The 15,065-nt window shown below is 40.5% G+C and overlaps 1 protein-coding gene across 1 annotated transcript; it reads left to right on the forward strand.

Annotated features, from left to right (window-relative positions):
- Positions 1 to 220: 220 nt before the first annotated feature.
- On the forward strand, positions 221 to 15,061 carry bet1 (Bet1 golgi vesicular membrane trafficking protein). Its single transcript, XM_060942753.1, has 4 exons — positions 221 to 406; positions 12,063 to 12,172; positions 12,284 to 12,340; positions 14,102 to 15,061. Exons 1-4 carry the CDS (start codon positions 388 to 390, stop codon positions 14,255 to 14,257), a joined length of 342 nt encoding a protein of 113 aa, XP_060798736.1. The 5' UTR covers positions 221 to 387; the 3' UTR covers positions 14,258 to 15,061.
- Positions 15,062 to 15,065: the final 4 nt, after the last annotated feature.

Raw genomic sequence — 15,065 nt, forward strand, 5'->3', positions numbered from 1 at the left:
ATTCTCAAATGTTGGGCATAGTTTGGTTTACACATTATGAAATTTCTAGCCACTGGGGTGACTTAAGAAGGTCAGAGGAACTCATTTTAACGTTAAAAAACCTCAGAAAGTGAAAATTTCATGCCATGGGACCTTTTTAATACTGTTACACAGACAGAAACCCGTGAAAACTCCATTTCCCACAATCCTTTTCCCTACGTCACTCAGGAACCATACCGGCTTCCGTAGGATGTCGTGGCGTGAAGACGTAGGCTAACGGAAGATATCAGACCTACGGCAGGATTTATCTTCTGTTCATCATCGACTCTGTTTAAAGAGCGAACACTGGTTCTAGCAGTTCGGTGAAGTGATTTTGGGAAACGTTAAAGCTGAAGGTTTGACGGTGAAATGAGGCGCGCAGGTTTGGGTAAGTCAAATCAAAGTAATGCTAGTCATGATCATGTATGCTAACAGGCAGGAGCAGTGATGACGGTTTCTCCGTGTGTCGGCTGAGACAGGGCACCACCTCAAATAACCTAATCATATTTATATTGTGGTGGTTTTGGAAGATATGGGTCATGTAGCCTACTTAGGGTGCCTACTTTGGGAACTAGGTCGTGTAAAGGGTTGGAACTACATACATACGTGGAACTGACGTGGAAGGAAGGAAATGGAAGAGAGAGAGAGAGAAATTCAAGGAAAGGCATTTATGTGAAGACAAACAAACAAAAAGTAAGGGGGGGGGGGATAATTAGGGTCTACATTTACCGTTCAAAAGTTTGGGGTCACCCAGACAATTTAGTGTTTTCCATGAAAAGTCACACTTTTATTTCCCACCATAAGTTATAAAATGAATAGAAAATATAGTCAAGACATTTTTCTGGCCATTTTGAGCATTTAATCGACCCCACAAATGTGATGCTCCAGAAACTCAATGTGCTCAAAGGAAGGTCAGTTTTATAGCTTCTCTAAAGAGCTCAACTGTTTTCAGCTGTGCTAACATGATTGTACAAGGGTTTTCTAATCATCCATTAGCCTTCTGAGGCAATGAGCAAACACATTGTACCATTAGAACACTGGAGTGAGAGTTGCTGGAAATGGGCCTCTATACACCTATGGAGATATTGCACCAAAAACCAGACATTTGCAGCTAGAATAGTCATTTACCACATTAGCAATGTATAGAGTGGATTTCTGATTAGTTTAAAGTGATCTTCATTGAAAAGAACAGTGCTTTTCTTTCAAAAATAAGGACATTTCAAAGTGACCCCAAACTTTTGAACGGTAGTGTAACTATGGTCTAACTCTATTTATTGCAATAAGAAAAGAAAGAAAGCACAACTTTATTCATCACACACTTGTGAAATTCCTCTCTGCATTTAACCCATCTGAAGCAGTGAACACACACATGAGCAATGAGCACACACACATACACACCCAGAGCAGTGGGCAGCCATGCTAAAGGCCTCTGCATGCTCTTGCGACAAGGCTTTCGCAGACAGCTTTTCGCAGACAGTTGTAATTTATCGTTGAGCGGGGAGTAATAGGCGTGCGCGATGTTATTCACCGGCACAACGCAAGGGGGCGCGAAGTCGCTAGGAGTAGTTGGTGGGTGTGGTTAGTGGAGTGTTTATCCTCCGGTTACTTATAATGACTAGAACTTTTTTTTTTATAATGACTAGAACTGGAGTCGTATAGATGTACGTACTTCCTCAATCAACCACTCTTCATGCTGCTCCCTCTTCGCTCGTGTTTTTAAAAATGCTGGTCGTGAAAATAAACCAAACCGGGAAAGTAGGGAAGCGGAAGTGCATGTACAGCGGATGTAGAGTGGACCAATCAGAGCCCTCTTGTCTGCGAGGCTTCTGCGGTGGTCACAATTTTTGGGAGGTGCGCGCAGAGCGTCTGCGAAGGTGGGGGGGTTACGCAGACACTGTCTGCGACACTGTCTGCGACGCTATCTGCGAGGACTGGGTTGTCAGCATAAATTGGCCTTAACAGCGCCCAGGGAGCAGTTGGGGGCTAGGTGCCTCGCTCAAGGGCCCCTCAGCCCAAGGCCGTCCCATATTAACCTAAGGGTTGTTTTACAATCAGGGTACGCAAGCTAAAAATCACATTTAAAGTGCCATTCCACCATTGGATGTATTCTTTGGCATAAAATACAATATATTTTGACAACATATATAAATGGTATCACTAGATAGAGAAATCTTTTAGCTTCAAAATGATATATCAAACATAATTTTTTGACAACGACAAGTATATTAATTTTGTGACCAAAGTCACCTACCCTTTTAATTTCCGCGTGTGATGTCATCGGCAGGTTCCCCTTCTTGTGTACCACGTGACGTGGCACATATTATCAGCAATGGCGGATAGAACGTGATAAAAATAATACCAATAAATCTAGCTAATACCAATAAATCTAGCTAACTGAAGGATTAACTCAATTTTTCGCAATTTTTTTGGCCCCCATATATGAGGAGAAATGACTCTCTCACTTTGTGGGTTTCCTGGTCTAAAAATAGACCGACACGTGGTACACAAGAAGGGGAACCTGCCGATGACATCACGTTTCACTACCGCACGGAAATTAAAAGGGTAGGTGACTTTGGTCGCAAAATTAATATACTTGTCGTTGTCAAAAAATTTTGATATATCATTTTGAAGCTAAAAGATTTCTCTGTCTAGTCATGTTGTCATAAAATATATTGTATTTTATGCCAAAGAATACATCCAATGGTGGAATGGTACTTTAACACTTATCTTCAATATCAAAAGGCTTGACTAAATAAACTTGGTTGTTTATTGTAGCCCTGTGATAGCTCTATTTACCATGCAAAAAAAATTTGGTGATAACGTTATTTTTGGTGAATGTATGGCAATATGTCATATTTAGCAAAATTACTCGTGTCATTTAGAAAAAGTGCTTTTTTTGACCACTGGTAGCTCCAAAAGGGATGCACTTAAATCATTCTTTATACCATAAAACAAATATTTGGTTCCATGTCATTGGAAACATAGTTAAGTTTTAATGTTGAATGCCAATAAGAAATAAAGTAGGTTTCGACAAGGAGATCATGAAATATCTGTGAATTTGATCAGTAAAAACATGTCCATGATCTTTCCACCATGCTTACCTGCGATGATAACGTCCGGGTTTTCCCTCAACTTGCTGATCGTGCTAAAAAAAAAAAAATTTCCATCTCCGGTAACAAGCTGTATCATCAGACGACAAGATAAAAAGGCGAGGGGGTGTGTCTTCCGGTTGATTTAATTAACCAATACTAACTGTTTTAACTGAAAAACACCTTTGTAAAATTGTTCTTTTTTTGGTAAATCTGAAAAGGTCTCAAATTATGAACTGTCTATTTGTAGCCACTGTTCTATTTTGTTTATTTAGACTTCCATAAAACCATTTCCTCAAATTTAAATGCAGGTAGGGTAAAAACAATGTATGTACTTAGTATTGCTTAGGCTCCACTACACTGAAAACACGTGGAATTTATCACCAGCATCTCATCATCTGTAGCCGCTTTATCCTGTTCTACAGGGTCGCAGGCAAGCTGGAGCCTATCCCAGCTGACTACGGGTGAAAGGCGGGGTACACCCTGGACAAGTCGCCAGGTCATCACAGGGCTGACACATAGACACAGACAACCATTCACACTCACATTCACACCTACGGTCAATTTAGAGTCACCAGTTAACCTAACCTGCATGTCTTTGGACTGTGGGGGAAACCAGAGCACCCGGAGGAAACCCACGCGGACATGGGGAGAATATGCAAACTCCACACACAAAGGCCCTCACCGGCTATGGGGCTCGAACCCGGACCTTCTTGCTGTGAGGCGACAGTGCTAACCACTACACCACCGTGCCGCCCTTATCACCAGCATGTCAGACATTATTCAGACCCTCCAGGATTTCGCGATGTTGCGATTTGCAACTTCAACGCAAATTCAACCAATCCCCACGAATTCAGGGCGGTGTTGCAATTATATCCAATCACCGCAACTTTCACGCAAATTTGACCAATCGTTGGCGTCGTCTTGAGGTGACGTCGACAAACTACCTTCTGCCTTACTTCCAGTGTTGCCAGATTGGGCTTTTTCAGGTGCATTTTGGCAAGATTTGAACATATTTTGGGCTGGAAAACGTCAGCAGTATCTGGCAACACTGCTTACTTCTGTGTATACCTTCAAGAGAAGCAGCATGTGCGAGTCAGTGTTTATATAGGCTTAAATTCTGTTACTGAAAGTGTGTTATGTTTACAGTGAAGGACTGTGTGCACTTTACATTATTTTTTTTTTACTTGGATGCCAACGTTTTTGCCAAAATGGTATTTTATTTTCCATTGTTTAGGCAGCTTCAGCATCATACTGTGAGATTCTGTTCAAATTTTTTTTCTTCTATGAAGCCTGAGCCATTTATTTTATTAGTTTATAATTATTGTTTAATTTAGTCTTCAGGAGAGACTGCCTGCACACAGTACTAGTATTAATAGTGTTTTTTCTTACATGAAAGCTGAGGCATTTATATTATATTTTAAGGTAACTTCATGTTGTGCTGTGAGGTTCTATGCACTTTAACTTTTGAACCAACAGGTGCATTTGGATAAGTAAAGCCTATTTTTCTGCGTTTTTGTAGTCCTGGTAATCTTTTATATTGGTAAAGTTGTTTATAGGACCATTTCTCAGTGTCTTTTTGTTTTTTTTAATCAATAGTTTTTCAGTAATAACTTAATATTTAACATGTCACTCAATTTTAATCACAAAAAGAGAAAATCGAAACAATTCCTTGCAACTTTCACTTCCTCCCGCAATGTAATCGCAACAAAAACCTAAACACCGCAACTTTCATTGTGATTTTTTGGAAAACCCCTCGCAACATCAGACATTTTAGTCCGCAACAATCACAAAAAAGGCCCGCGAAATCCTGGGGGGACTGAATATTGCAGATTACTCAGGAGCCAATCAGAACGTGTGATAACTGTCGGGCAAAGGGGGGCATTTGGCCCCACACTTTTTTTTTTTTTTTTAAGAAATGTGGTATAAAGCATGTAACATTAACAGTAATAGGACAAATACAGTTACAAATTAACTGGCATCAAATCCAGTGATAAGTGCAACAGTTTTCTAATAAGGCAACTTTATTTGGTTTGTTTTACAGTAGAACCTATTCCCCAGAGATGTGGGGCAATAATCCCCCAGCAGAAGAGTCCAGCTTTACATTTCTGTTTCATTTTTACTGGCTGCAGTGATCACGCATTCTGATTGGCTCCTGAGTAATCTGCAATAATATGACACATTTGTGATATTCCATGCGTTTTCAATGTAGTGGGGCTGAAAACCCCACAGGAACCAATGCCCTCCTTTGCCCTACAAGTTTCTTTCATCTCTGGAGAAAATGGAGGTTGGAACAGTTCTGGCTGATAAGTGTTATGATCGCAGATATCTATCTGTCATCACTGATTAACATCAGGATAGTGAGTTAATGAATAGAGATCTAGTGCTGGTGTCATATATAATATAAAGTTGTAAATTTCAAGTAATGTGCGCCAATGTAATATCAGTTGTACCAAGTGCCAAAGTGTGCTTGCCCTTTGAAATGAAGGCATTAAATTTAGAGCAGTGGGCTATAGTCTGCAGATCTTGCTTTACGTCATCAGTGAGTGGACTTGAGGTATTAATACTGGTTCTGGGTTTGAGCCCAGCTGTCGGCGAGGGCCTTTCTGTGTGGAGTTTGCATGTTCTCCCCGTGTCTGCATGGGTTTCCTCCGGGTGCTCCGGTTTCCCCCACAGTCATAGTTAGGTTAACATGGGGTGGCCTTGGGCTGAAGTGCCCTTGAGCAAGGTACCTAACCCCTGACTGCTCCCCAGGCGCTGTAGTATGGCTGCCCACTGCTCTGGGTGTGTGCGCGCATGTGTTCACGGCTTCAGATGGGTTAAATGCAGAGGATAAATCTCACTGTGCTTGAAGTGTGCATGTGACAAAGGTTTCTTCTTCTTCTGTATGGGCTCAGGAACACTTCAGAAAACCATCGTCTGTGAAAACAGTTCATTACTGCATCCACAAATGCAAGTTAAAACTAGATCTAAACAATATCCAGAAACACCACCACCTTCTCTGGGCCTGAGCTCTTTGATGATGGACTGAGGTGAAGTGGAAAAAGTGTCCTGAGGTCTGATGAATCAAAAGTAGAAATTCTTTTTAGAAATCATGGACACCACATCCTCCAGGCTAAAGAGGAGAGGGACCATCCAGCTTATCAGTGCACAGTTCAAAAGCCAGCATCTGTGATGGTATGAGGGTGCACATGATATGGGTAGCTTGCACATCTGAGAAGGCATCATTAAGGCTGAATGATGTATACAGGTTTTGGAGCAACATGCTGCCCTCCAGACAAAATCCTTTTCAGGAAAGGCCTTGCTCATTTCATCAAGACAATGCCAAACTGCGTTCTGCGCACATTAAAACTACATGGCACCATAGTAAAGCATGCGGGTGCTAAACTGGCCTGTCTGCAGTCCAGACCTCGCTTTCATTTAAAGCATTTGGTGCATTATGAAGCACAAAGTACAACAAAGGAGACCCGAACTTTTGAGCAGATGAAATCCTATACAGTTATGTGCAAAATAATAGCAGTCTAACATTACTGTGTTTTTAATTACTGATTTTGGCAGAAAAGATACTACAACATGGGGGGAAAAAATGGGTGTAGCCGAGTAATGGGCAACCAACAGAATCAACAGTCATGACATACGCTCTGCTAATTGGTGTAATTGACTCATTTAATGAAAGGGGCGTGTTCAAATTACAACCCTGATTCCAAAAAAGTTGGGACAAAGTACAAATTGTAAATAAAAACCGAATGCAATAATTTACAAATCTCAAAAACTGATCTTGTATTCACAATAGAACATAGACAACATATCAAATGTCGAAAGTGAGTCATTTTGAAATTTCATGCCAAATATTGGCTCATTTGAAATTTCATGACAGCAACACATCTCAAAAAAGTTGTGACAGGGGCAATAAGAGGGTGGAAAAGTTAAAGGTACAAAAAAGGAACAGCTGGAGGACCAAATTGCAACTCATTAGGTCAATTGGCAATAGGTCATTAACATCACTGGGTATAAAAAGAGCATCTTGGAGTGGCAGCGGCTCTCAGAAGTAAAGATGGGAAGATGATCACCAATCCCCCTAATTCTGCACCGACAAATAGTGGAGCAATATCAGAAAGGAGTTCGACAGTGTAAAATTGCAAAGAGTTTGAACATATCATCATCTACAGTGCATAATATCATCAAAAGATTCAGAGAATCTGGAAGAATCTCTGTGCGTAAGGGTCAACGCCGGAAAACCATACTGGGTGCCCGTGATGTTCGGGCCCTTAGATGGCTGCATCACATACAGGCATGCTTCTGTATTGGAAATCACAAAATGGGCTCAGGAATATTTCCAGAGAACATTATCTGTGAACACAATTCACCGTGCCATCCGCCGTTGCCAGCTAAAACTCTGTAGTTCAGAGAAGAAGCCGTATCTAAACACGATCCAGAAGTGCAGACGTCTTCTGATGAATGAACCCTTTGTCACTGTTACCAGTGAAATTGACCATCAACCTGTTCCCCCTCTGTAAGGACAGGACAGGAAGACGGGGAAAAAGAAAAAAAGGAAATATGAGGAAAAAAGAACCCCCCCCCCCCCCCCCCCCCCCCCACACACACACACACACACACAATGCTCCTATCAGGAGTACAGTGTGGGAACATTTAAAAACCTCCGCAAAAGCACACAATAACACAAGTACACTTTGAAACATGGGACTTGAGAGGGGGGAAGGAAGGGGTAATCAGGGGTGGGGGGGAAGGGTTAAGAGGGTAGGAGGGTAGGAGGTAGAGAGAACCCAGCGCAAGCAAGCAGCCGTCTGCTCCTGCAGCCATGCAAACGGCGCTGGTCACGCACCCGCTTGTCAACCTGGGGGTGAAAAACGGCGATGGCGGAAAATTGGGGAAGGAACGCGAGAGTGTCTCCCAGCAGTGACCTTCTGGGGGAAATGTTACCCAGCAACGGCCTTGATCAAGGCCAGTGCTGTTCAGGGAGCCGAATGTCGATAAGATAGAGATTGTTTAGTCTTTCAAACAGACGCAGTCTTTACACATCCACACCACTCGTCCATATCTGTCCATTTCATCCATTCTGTTCAATTCAATTCCATTTGGTCTCCGAAATACGTATTCCTTGCAAAGCTGAAAGCTGCTCCAAGATAACAACCATTTTGTGGTTAAAGTTCTGAATGTCCACAGTCCAAGTGCAAACAGCTTTGCCCACCACTCCAATCATATCAGGCAGCTTTTTGGGGCTTTGAACAGCTGTCACCGTTGTCTGATTTCCCCGATATACCAGGGCAATGCCTAATCCAATCAGCAAAAGTCCTGTAATCATGGTTCCGAATAGGTAGATATCTTCAATGTCCTCCACAGACGTTCTGGCAGGACAGGTGGGTTCCCCCGAACCCAGAAACTGTGTCAATTTCTCTGGGCCAAGGCTCATTTAAAATGGACTGTGGCAAAGTGGAAAACTGTTCTGTGGTCAGACGAATCAAAATTTGAAGTTCTTTATGGAAATCAGGGACGCCGTGTCATTTGGACTAAAGAGGAGAAGGACAACCCAAGTTGTTATCAGTGCTCAGTTCAGAAGCCTGCATCTCTGATGGTATGGGGTTGCATTAGTGCGTGTGGCATGGGCAGCTTACACATCTGGAAAGACGCCATCAATGCTGAAAGGTATATCCAGGTTCTAGAGCAACATATGCTCCCATCCAGACGACGTCTCTTTCAGGGAAGACCTTGCATTTTCCAACATGACAATGCCAAACCACATACTGCATCAATTACAGCATCATGGCTGCGTAGAAGAAGGGTCCGGGTACTGAACTGGCCAGCCTGCAGTCCAGATCTTTCACCCATAGAAAACATTTGGCGCATCATAAAACGGAAGATACGACAAAAAAGACCTAAGACAGTTGAGCAACTAGAATCCTACATTAGACAAGAATGGGTTAACATTCCTATCCCTAAACTTGAGCAACTTGTCTCCTCAGTCCCCAGACGTTTACAGACTGTTGTAAAGAGAAAAGGGGATGTGTCTCAGTGGTAAACATGGCCTTGTCCCAACTTTTTTGAGATGTGGTGTTGTCATGAAATTTTAAAATCATCTAATTTTTCTCTTTAAATGATACATTTTCTCAGTTTAAACATTTATGTAATCTATGTTCTATTTTGAATAAAATATGGAATTTTGAAACTTCCACATCATTTGTATTCCGTTTTTATTTACAATTTGTACTTTGTCCCAACTTTTTTGGAATCGGGGTTGTAATAGCAGTGTGGAGTTCAGTTAGTGAGGTCATTCATTCTGTGAAGAAACCGGCGTCAATTATGGCCCTTATTTAAAGAAGGAAGGCAGCAAATGTTGCACCTCCTGGTTTTAGCCCTTGCTCAGTGAGTAAAATGGGTCGTTCCAGACATTGTACCGAAGGAGAAAGAACTTTGATGAAGAAGTTGATTGGAGAGGGGAAAACATATAAAGAAGTGCAGAAAATAATTGGCTGCTCAGCTAAAATGATCTCAAATGCTTTAAAATGGCAAACAAAACCCGAAACACGTGGTAGGAAAAGAAATACTACCATCTGCGTAGATCATAGAGTAACAAGAATGGCAAAGAAGCATCCAGTGATCAGCTCCAGGGAAATCAAAGATCTTCAGTTACCTGCGAGTACTGCAACAATCAGAAGATGCCTATGTGAAGCCAAACTATTTGCAAGAAACCCTCGTAAAGTACCATTGCTGAAAAAAAGACGTGTTGAAAGGGTGAAAGTTTGCCAAAAGAACACATTGACTGGCCTAAAGAGAAGTGGCGCAACATTCTATGGACAGATGAGAGCAAGATTGTTCTTATTGGGTCTAAAGGCCACAGACCGTTTGTGAGACAACCCATAAACGTTGAATTCAAGCCACAGTACACTGTGAAGACTGTAAAACATGGAGGTGCAAGCATAATGGTTTGGGGATGTTTCTCATACTTTGGAGTCAGGCCCATTTATCGCATACCAGGCACCGTGGACCAGTTTGAACATATCAAAATACTGGAAGAGGTCATGTTGCCTTATGCTGAAGAAGAAATGCCCTTGAAATGGGTGTTTTTCAGCAGGACAACGACCCCAAACACACCAGCAAGTGGGCAACATCCTGGTTCCAGACCAACAAGATTGATGTTATGAAGTGGCAGCCCAGTCTCCGGACCGCAATCCGACTGATAATTTGTGGAGTGGCTGTTTTTGATGTAAAACCCAAGAATGCAGAAGAACTGTGGAATGTAGTCCAGTCAGCTTGGGCTGGAATATCTCTTCGCACGTGTCAGATGTTAGTTGACTCCATGCCACACAGATGTAAAGCAGTTATCAGAAATAAAGGTTGTACAACTAAATATTAGTTCAGTGATTAACAGAAAAGCTAAATCTGTAAACAAATCAGTTTGTACTGTAAATATTCGAGTTTGTAAATGAAAATGCAGACACTTTTTTGGGAACAGCCTATTTTTTTTTTTCTTCATTTTTCAGTTTAAAATTGATATTTTGTTCATGTTTTCATTTGGAATTGAATGCGCAGTGCTCCCAGTGCCTTTGTGTATATGTAAATAAATGCTATTATGAGGATTGAGCTTTTTCTCAGTTGTTTTAAACACACTTATTTTGCAAGAATGGGACAATTTCACTTTCCAAACCTTTAGTGTTGAAGGAAGAGGTAGTGCAACACAATAGTAATTACAGCTGGCATCAAATTCAAAATGAGCTATTTATTTATTCCCCCCCAAGTGGTGATTAAATGTCTGTTTCAGCATTTGATATGTTGTCCGTTTTATTGAAAATAGTACAGGGTTTCCATGATTTGCAAATCGGAATCTGTATTTATTTATATTTTACAGTGTCCCAACTTTTTTGGAAACAGCATTGCTATCCAGCAAACAAACTTTAGATGAGCCAGGATATACTGTCCTCCATCCAAGAGATAAATACCTTCTACTTAAAAAAAAAAAAAAAATTAGAATGACAAAATATAGGTCTCCTCCTATATTTTTATGCAATTAAAATCTTTTACAGGAATGTATTGTATCATTTTTGTATAATTTGGTATATCAAATTCAGACATGCGTTTTGTGTATGTGTATGTATATATAAAAATTTATAAATTTATTTCACCAATCATGTGCTCTGATTGGCTACTCCACTATTAGGCTATCAGCTCATATACCATGAGTAGAGAGAAACAAAATGGCGGAGAACATCAAGTCAGATATATTACTTTATCAAATATTCAAAAGAAACCAAAATGGTTAGAATATAGTATCCCCCCCCAATTTCTCCTGTGCCACTCAGTTGGTGGTGGGAATGCACCTTTAAATTGGTTTGCCAACCGCCAAAAAAAACTTGAAGCAGAAGAAGAAAATGGTGGACCTTGTTGCTGAACCAACCAAGAATGAAATAAAAACTCTACTCAAACCCCCCAACCCCCCAAAAAGCAACAAAATATGGAATAAAAGTATTTGATGGTAAGAACATTTTTTTTTTATTTTTCAAGAATTATTATAGCATTTTTCACAAATTGCTACTGTGTCATTTTGCCAGTTTTATATTCTAAGGGGAAATTATTTTGTTGGGCGTTTTGTCAAGTTTTTATTTATCGAATTTTCAAAAAATAAACATGCTCAGTTTCTCAAAATCCAGTGACTGTGGATAGAGTAAGTTATTCCACTCAATCTTGTCGTTCATGGCTTATAGCCAACTCAGCACTACACTCCTCATCGGCTATCGGCTCATGTACGACTCGATTTTGTGGAATAACTGTTAAATATAATGTTTAAAAAAAATAAATGCAGAAGACTGTTGCAAAGACTAAAATCATGATTAATGCTCCAATTTATAATGAAGTTGTCATAGGTTTGTGATTTAAGGCTATTATTGATGTATATGCAATATCAAATTAATTAAAGAGAATATTTTTTGAAATGGTTCACAGGTGAAGGAGCTCCGCAGGGGAATTATGTGGCCAGCGGTTACAGCGTTTACGAGGAGGAGAATGAAGAGTTACAAGAAGGTCTTAGAGCCAAAGTAAATGCATTGAAACATGTAAGTTCTGAATATTATATATCGGAGTACAGTCAGTATGGTGTATTTTATGTGTATGCTATTGAATAATCAATTAGGTGAATGATCATGTGTGTTCTTGTCTTCTGCCAGCTCTCTATTGACATTGGGACTGAAGTCAAACACCAGAATAAAATTTTAACGGACATGGTAAATTTATACATTTTTATTTTTACGTGTTTGTGGTCAAAGGATCCATCAGTGAACTCTTAGAAAAATAACTATCTAGGAGTTTTATTAAATTATTATACCTTTTAGCACATGGGACATTTCTTAAAGGAGTACGCCACCCCCAGGTGAAATTGAGTCAGTCCCTGCAGTCCCTAGAGTTGGATGAGTGAGCCAAAGCATTTTGTAGCCGACCCAGCCATTGCCCTGATCTAGAAACGCCCCGGTTAGCTTTAGCTTAGCATAGTCGCTGTAATCCGGCGTGTCCAGCTAGCATGTCGTTGCAGAAGTGAATCAAATAACTCAAGATTTTTTATAATTATTTCTCATGACCTGTACATTCACATCGAGTACACATATCAATGCAAATTAACACAAAGGGATTTACTAGACCAATTTATATCTGGAACTATTTTCGGCCACAGCACAGGCAAAGCACCGCTGCAGGCGCAAAGACACCACGCAGCGCCTGAAAACCCTCAACTTCCGTCAATACACCAGCGTGACTACTAAGTTCTCTGGTGTATTGACGGAAGTTGTGGTGCTGCGCGGTGTCTTTGCGCCTGCAGCGGTGCTTTGCCTGTGCTGTGGCCGAAAATAGTTCCAGATATAAATTGGTCTAGTAAATCCCTTCGTGTTAATTTGCATTGATATGTGTACTCGATGTGAATGTACAGGTCATGAGAAATAATTAATTATAAAAAAAAATCTTGAGTTATTTGATTCACTTCTGCAACGACATGCTAGCTGGACACGCCGGATTACAGCGACTAAGCTAAAGCTAACCGGGGTGTTTCTAGATCAGGGCAATGGCTGGGTCGGCTACAAAATGCTTTGGCTCACTCATCCAACTCTAGGGACTGCAGGGACTGACTCATTTTCACCTGGGGGTGGCGTACTCCTTTAAAGGTGCTGACAACAAAGTTGAATTCTGGGTAAAATGTTCTATTTCTATAGCTGTTGGAGTTTTGAGGTGTTTCGCTGCTGTACACACCGTGTATCCTGTGTGTAAATGTTTTGCCGAGATAAAACGTGTCCTGCATTTTACGCTTCCGGAGATTGCCGAAGCAAGTGAGCAACAGTATATAGTGAGAGCAAATATAAATAAGTTTTTGTGTAACTAAAGAAATCCTATATGCTGTAACTTTAAGTTTTAGTGGTCTACACCAGATAAGGAAGTTTCTCAGTTGATTTGAATCAGTTTATCATTAATTGTTGCCCTATCTGAAATGTTAATGTAAACGTACAAAAACCGTGTCTTCTAAATCACCAGTTTCACTATGAGAAACCAATTTGTGCCTTTAAAAAAAAAAGTTAATTCTGGATTTGAGTCTCAGTGTGATGTTTAGAACAAAAAAGATTTATGCTCACACTCGTTGAAATTTGCTCGTGTGATCTAGATCTCATAGTTGTGCTTAACCCAGTGGTGATGAGCTCGATCAGTTTTTGCCACACGGTGCAGTTTTACAATGCAAATTATACTGCAGTCTACATATTTAGTACTGAATAATGCTTTAATTAGTTCTTAGTGAGTGAGTGTTCAGGAGCCTGTTTCCAGCATGTCTGTATATGCATATGAAAATTTCCTACAGGCTGTGAACTTGCATATCCGAGTTGCATAAACTGAATAATCCAAGTTAATGTTCTGTTAATTTGTGCACCTCGGGCATGTAAACCTTCATCGGCTAATTATGACAAATGGTCTAAACCCATAACAAGCACTACATTTTTAATTTGCTGTAGGACTCGAACTTTGACTCAACTGGCGGTTTGCTGGGAGCCACCATGGGCAGACTGAAGCAGCTGTCCAGAGGAAGCCAGACCAAAATCTACTGCTACATGCTACTTTTTGCTCTCTTTGTATTCACTGTTCTTTACTGGGTGATCAGACTGAGGTGATGGAAGGACTCGTATGAGGATTTTGACTGCTTTCTTGACGTCCTCTACCCTGTGCGTGTGCCATCAGACAACCCGAATCAGGCCACTCATGCATTTGATTCAGATGATTTAACAAAGAGTCTCTGATGCATTCAATATTTATCACTCGACACTTGTGTAAAATCAGGGACAGATGTTGCCAGATTTCCTCCCTGTCACAGGTTAGTGATTTTAGGATGTAAATGTTTGTATTAACAGTATTCCTCGCGAGATACAAAGGCTTTAATACAATGCCAATATGTCATTCTAGATAAACAGATGTTTCCTAGGACTAATGATCCTAATCCCCCATAGTTCTAGGCATGTATCATCTGAATTTAATTAACTGGTTTTTATATAAATGCATAAATTCAGGCTGTGCTGCAGGTCAGAGAACAGAAAACATTGTTTTGTCAAGCTAATTATTCATCAAGCTTGTTGGTTATGCTTTTGTATAAACAACTTATTGAGCTAGCCTCCTGGTCAGCACGTTCCTTCGGAATAATTGTAACAAGACCCTACTGAATGCACAAATAATAATAAGGATAGGACAGTTCACTGTTCAAGGATATGTGGAAACATTAAAAATGTTTTCTGGGGGGGGGGGAGAAGTGATGTATAAATGAAAAGGTTAGAAATGAACATCTTGTTTTTCTGCTGACTTGAGGTTTGAGTTCTGAATATAGAGAACTAATTAAGCTTAAACAGCTCTGGACTAAGTGTTGGATTTCTTACAAAATTGTAAATTGTGCTTTGTAAGTAATCGGCAATAAATATTGAAAGTAATTTA

This window comes from Neoarius graeffei, chromosome 16, assembly GCF_027579695.1.
Source record: "Neoarius graeffei isolate fNeoGra1 chromosome 16, fNeoGra1.pri, whole genome shotgun sequence".
Taxonomy (NCBI): domain Eukaryota; kingdom Metazoa; phylum Chordata; class Actinopteri; order Siluriformes; family Ariidae; genus Neoarius; species Neoarius graeffei.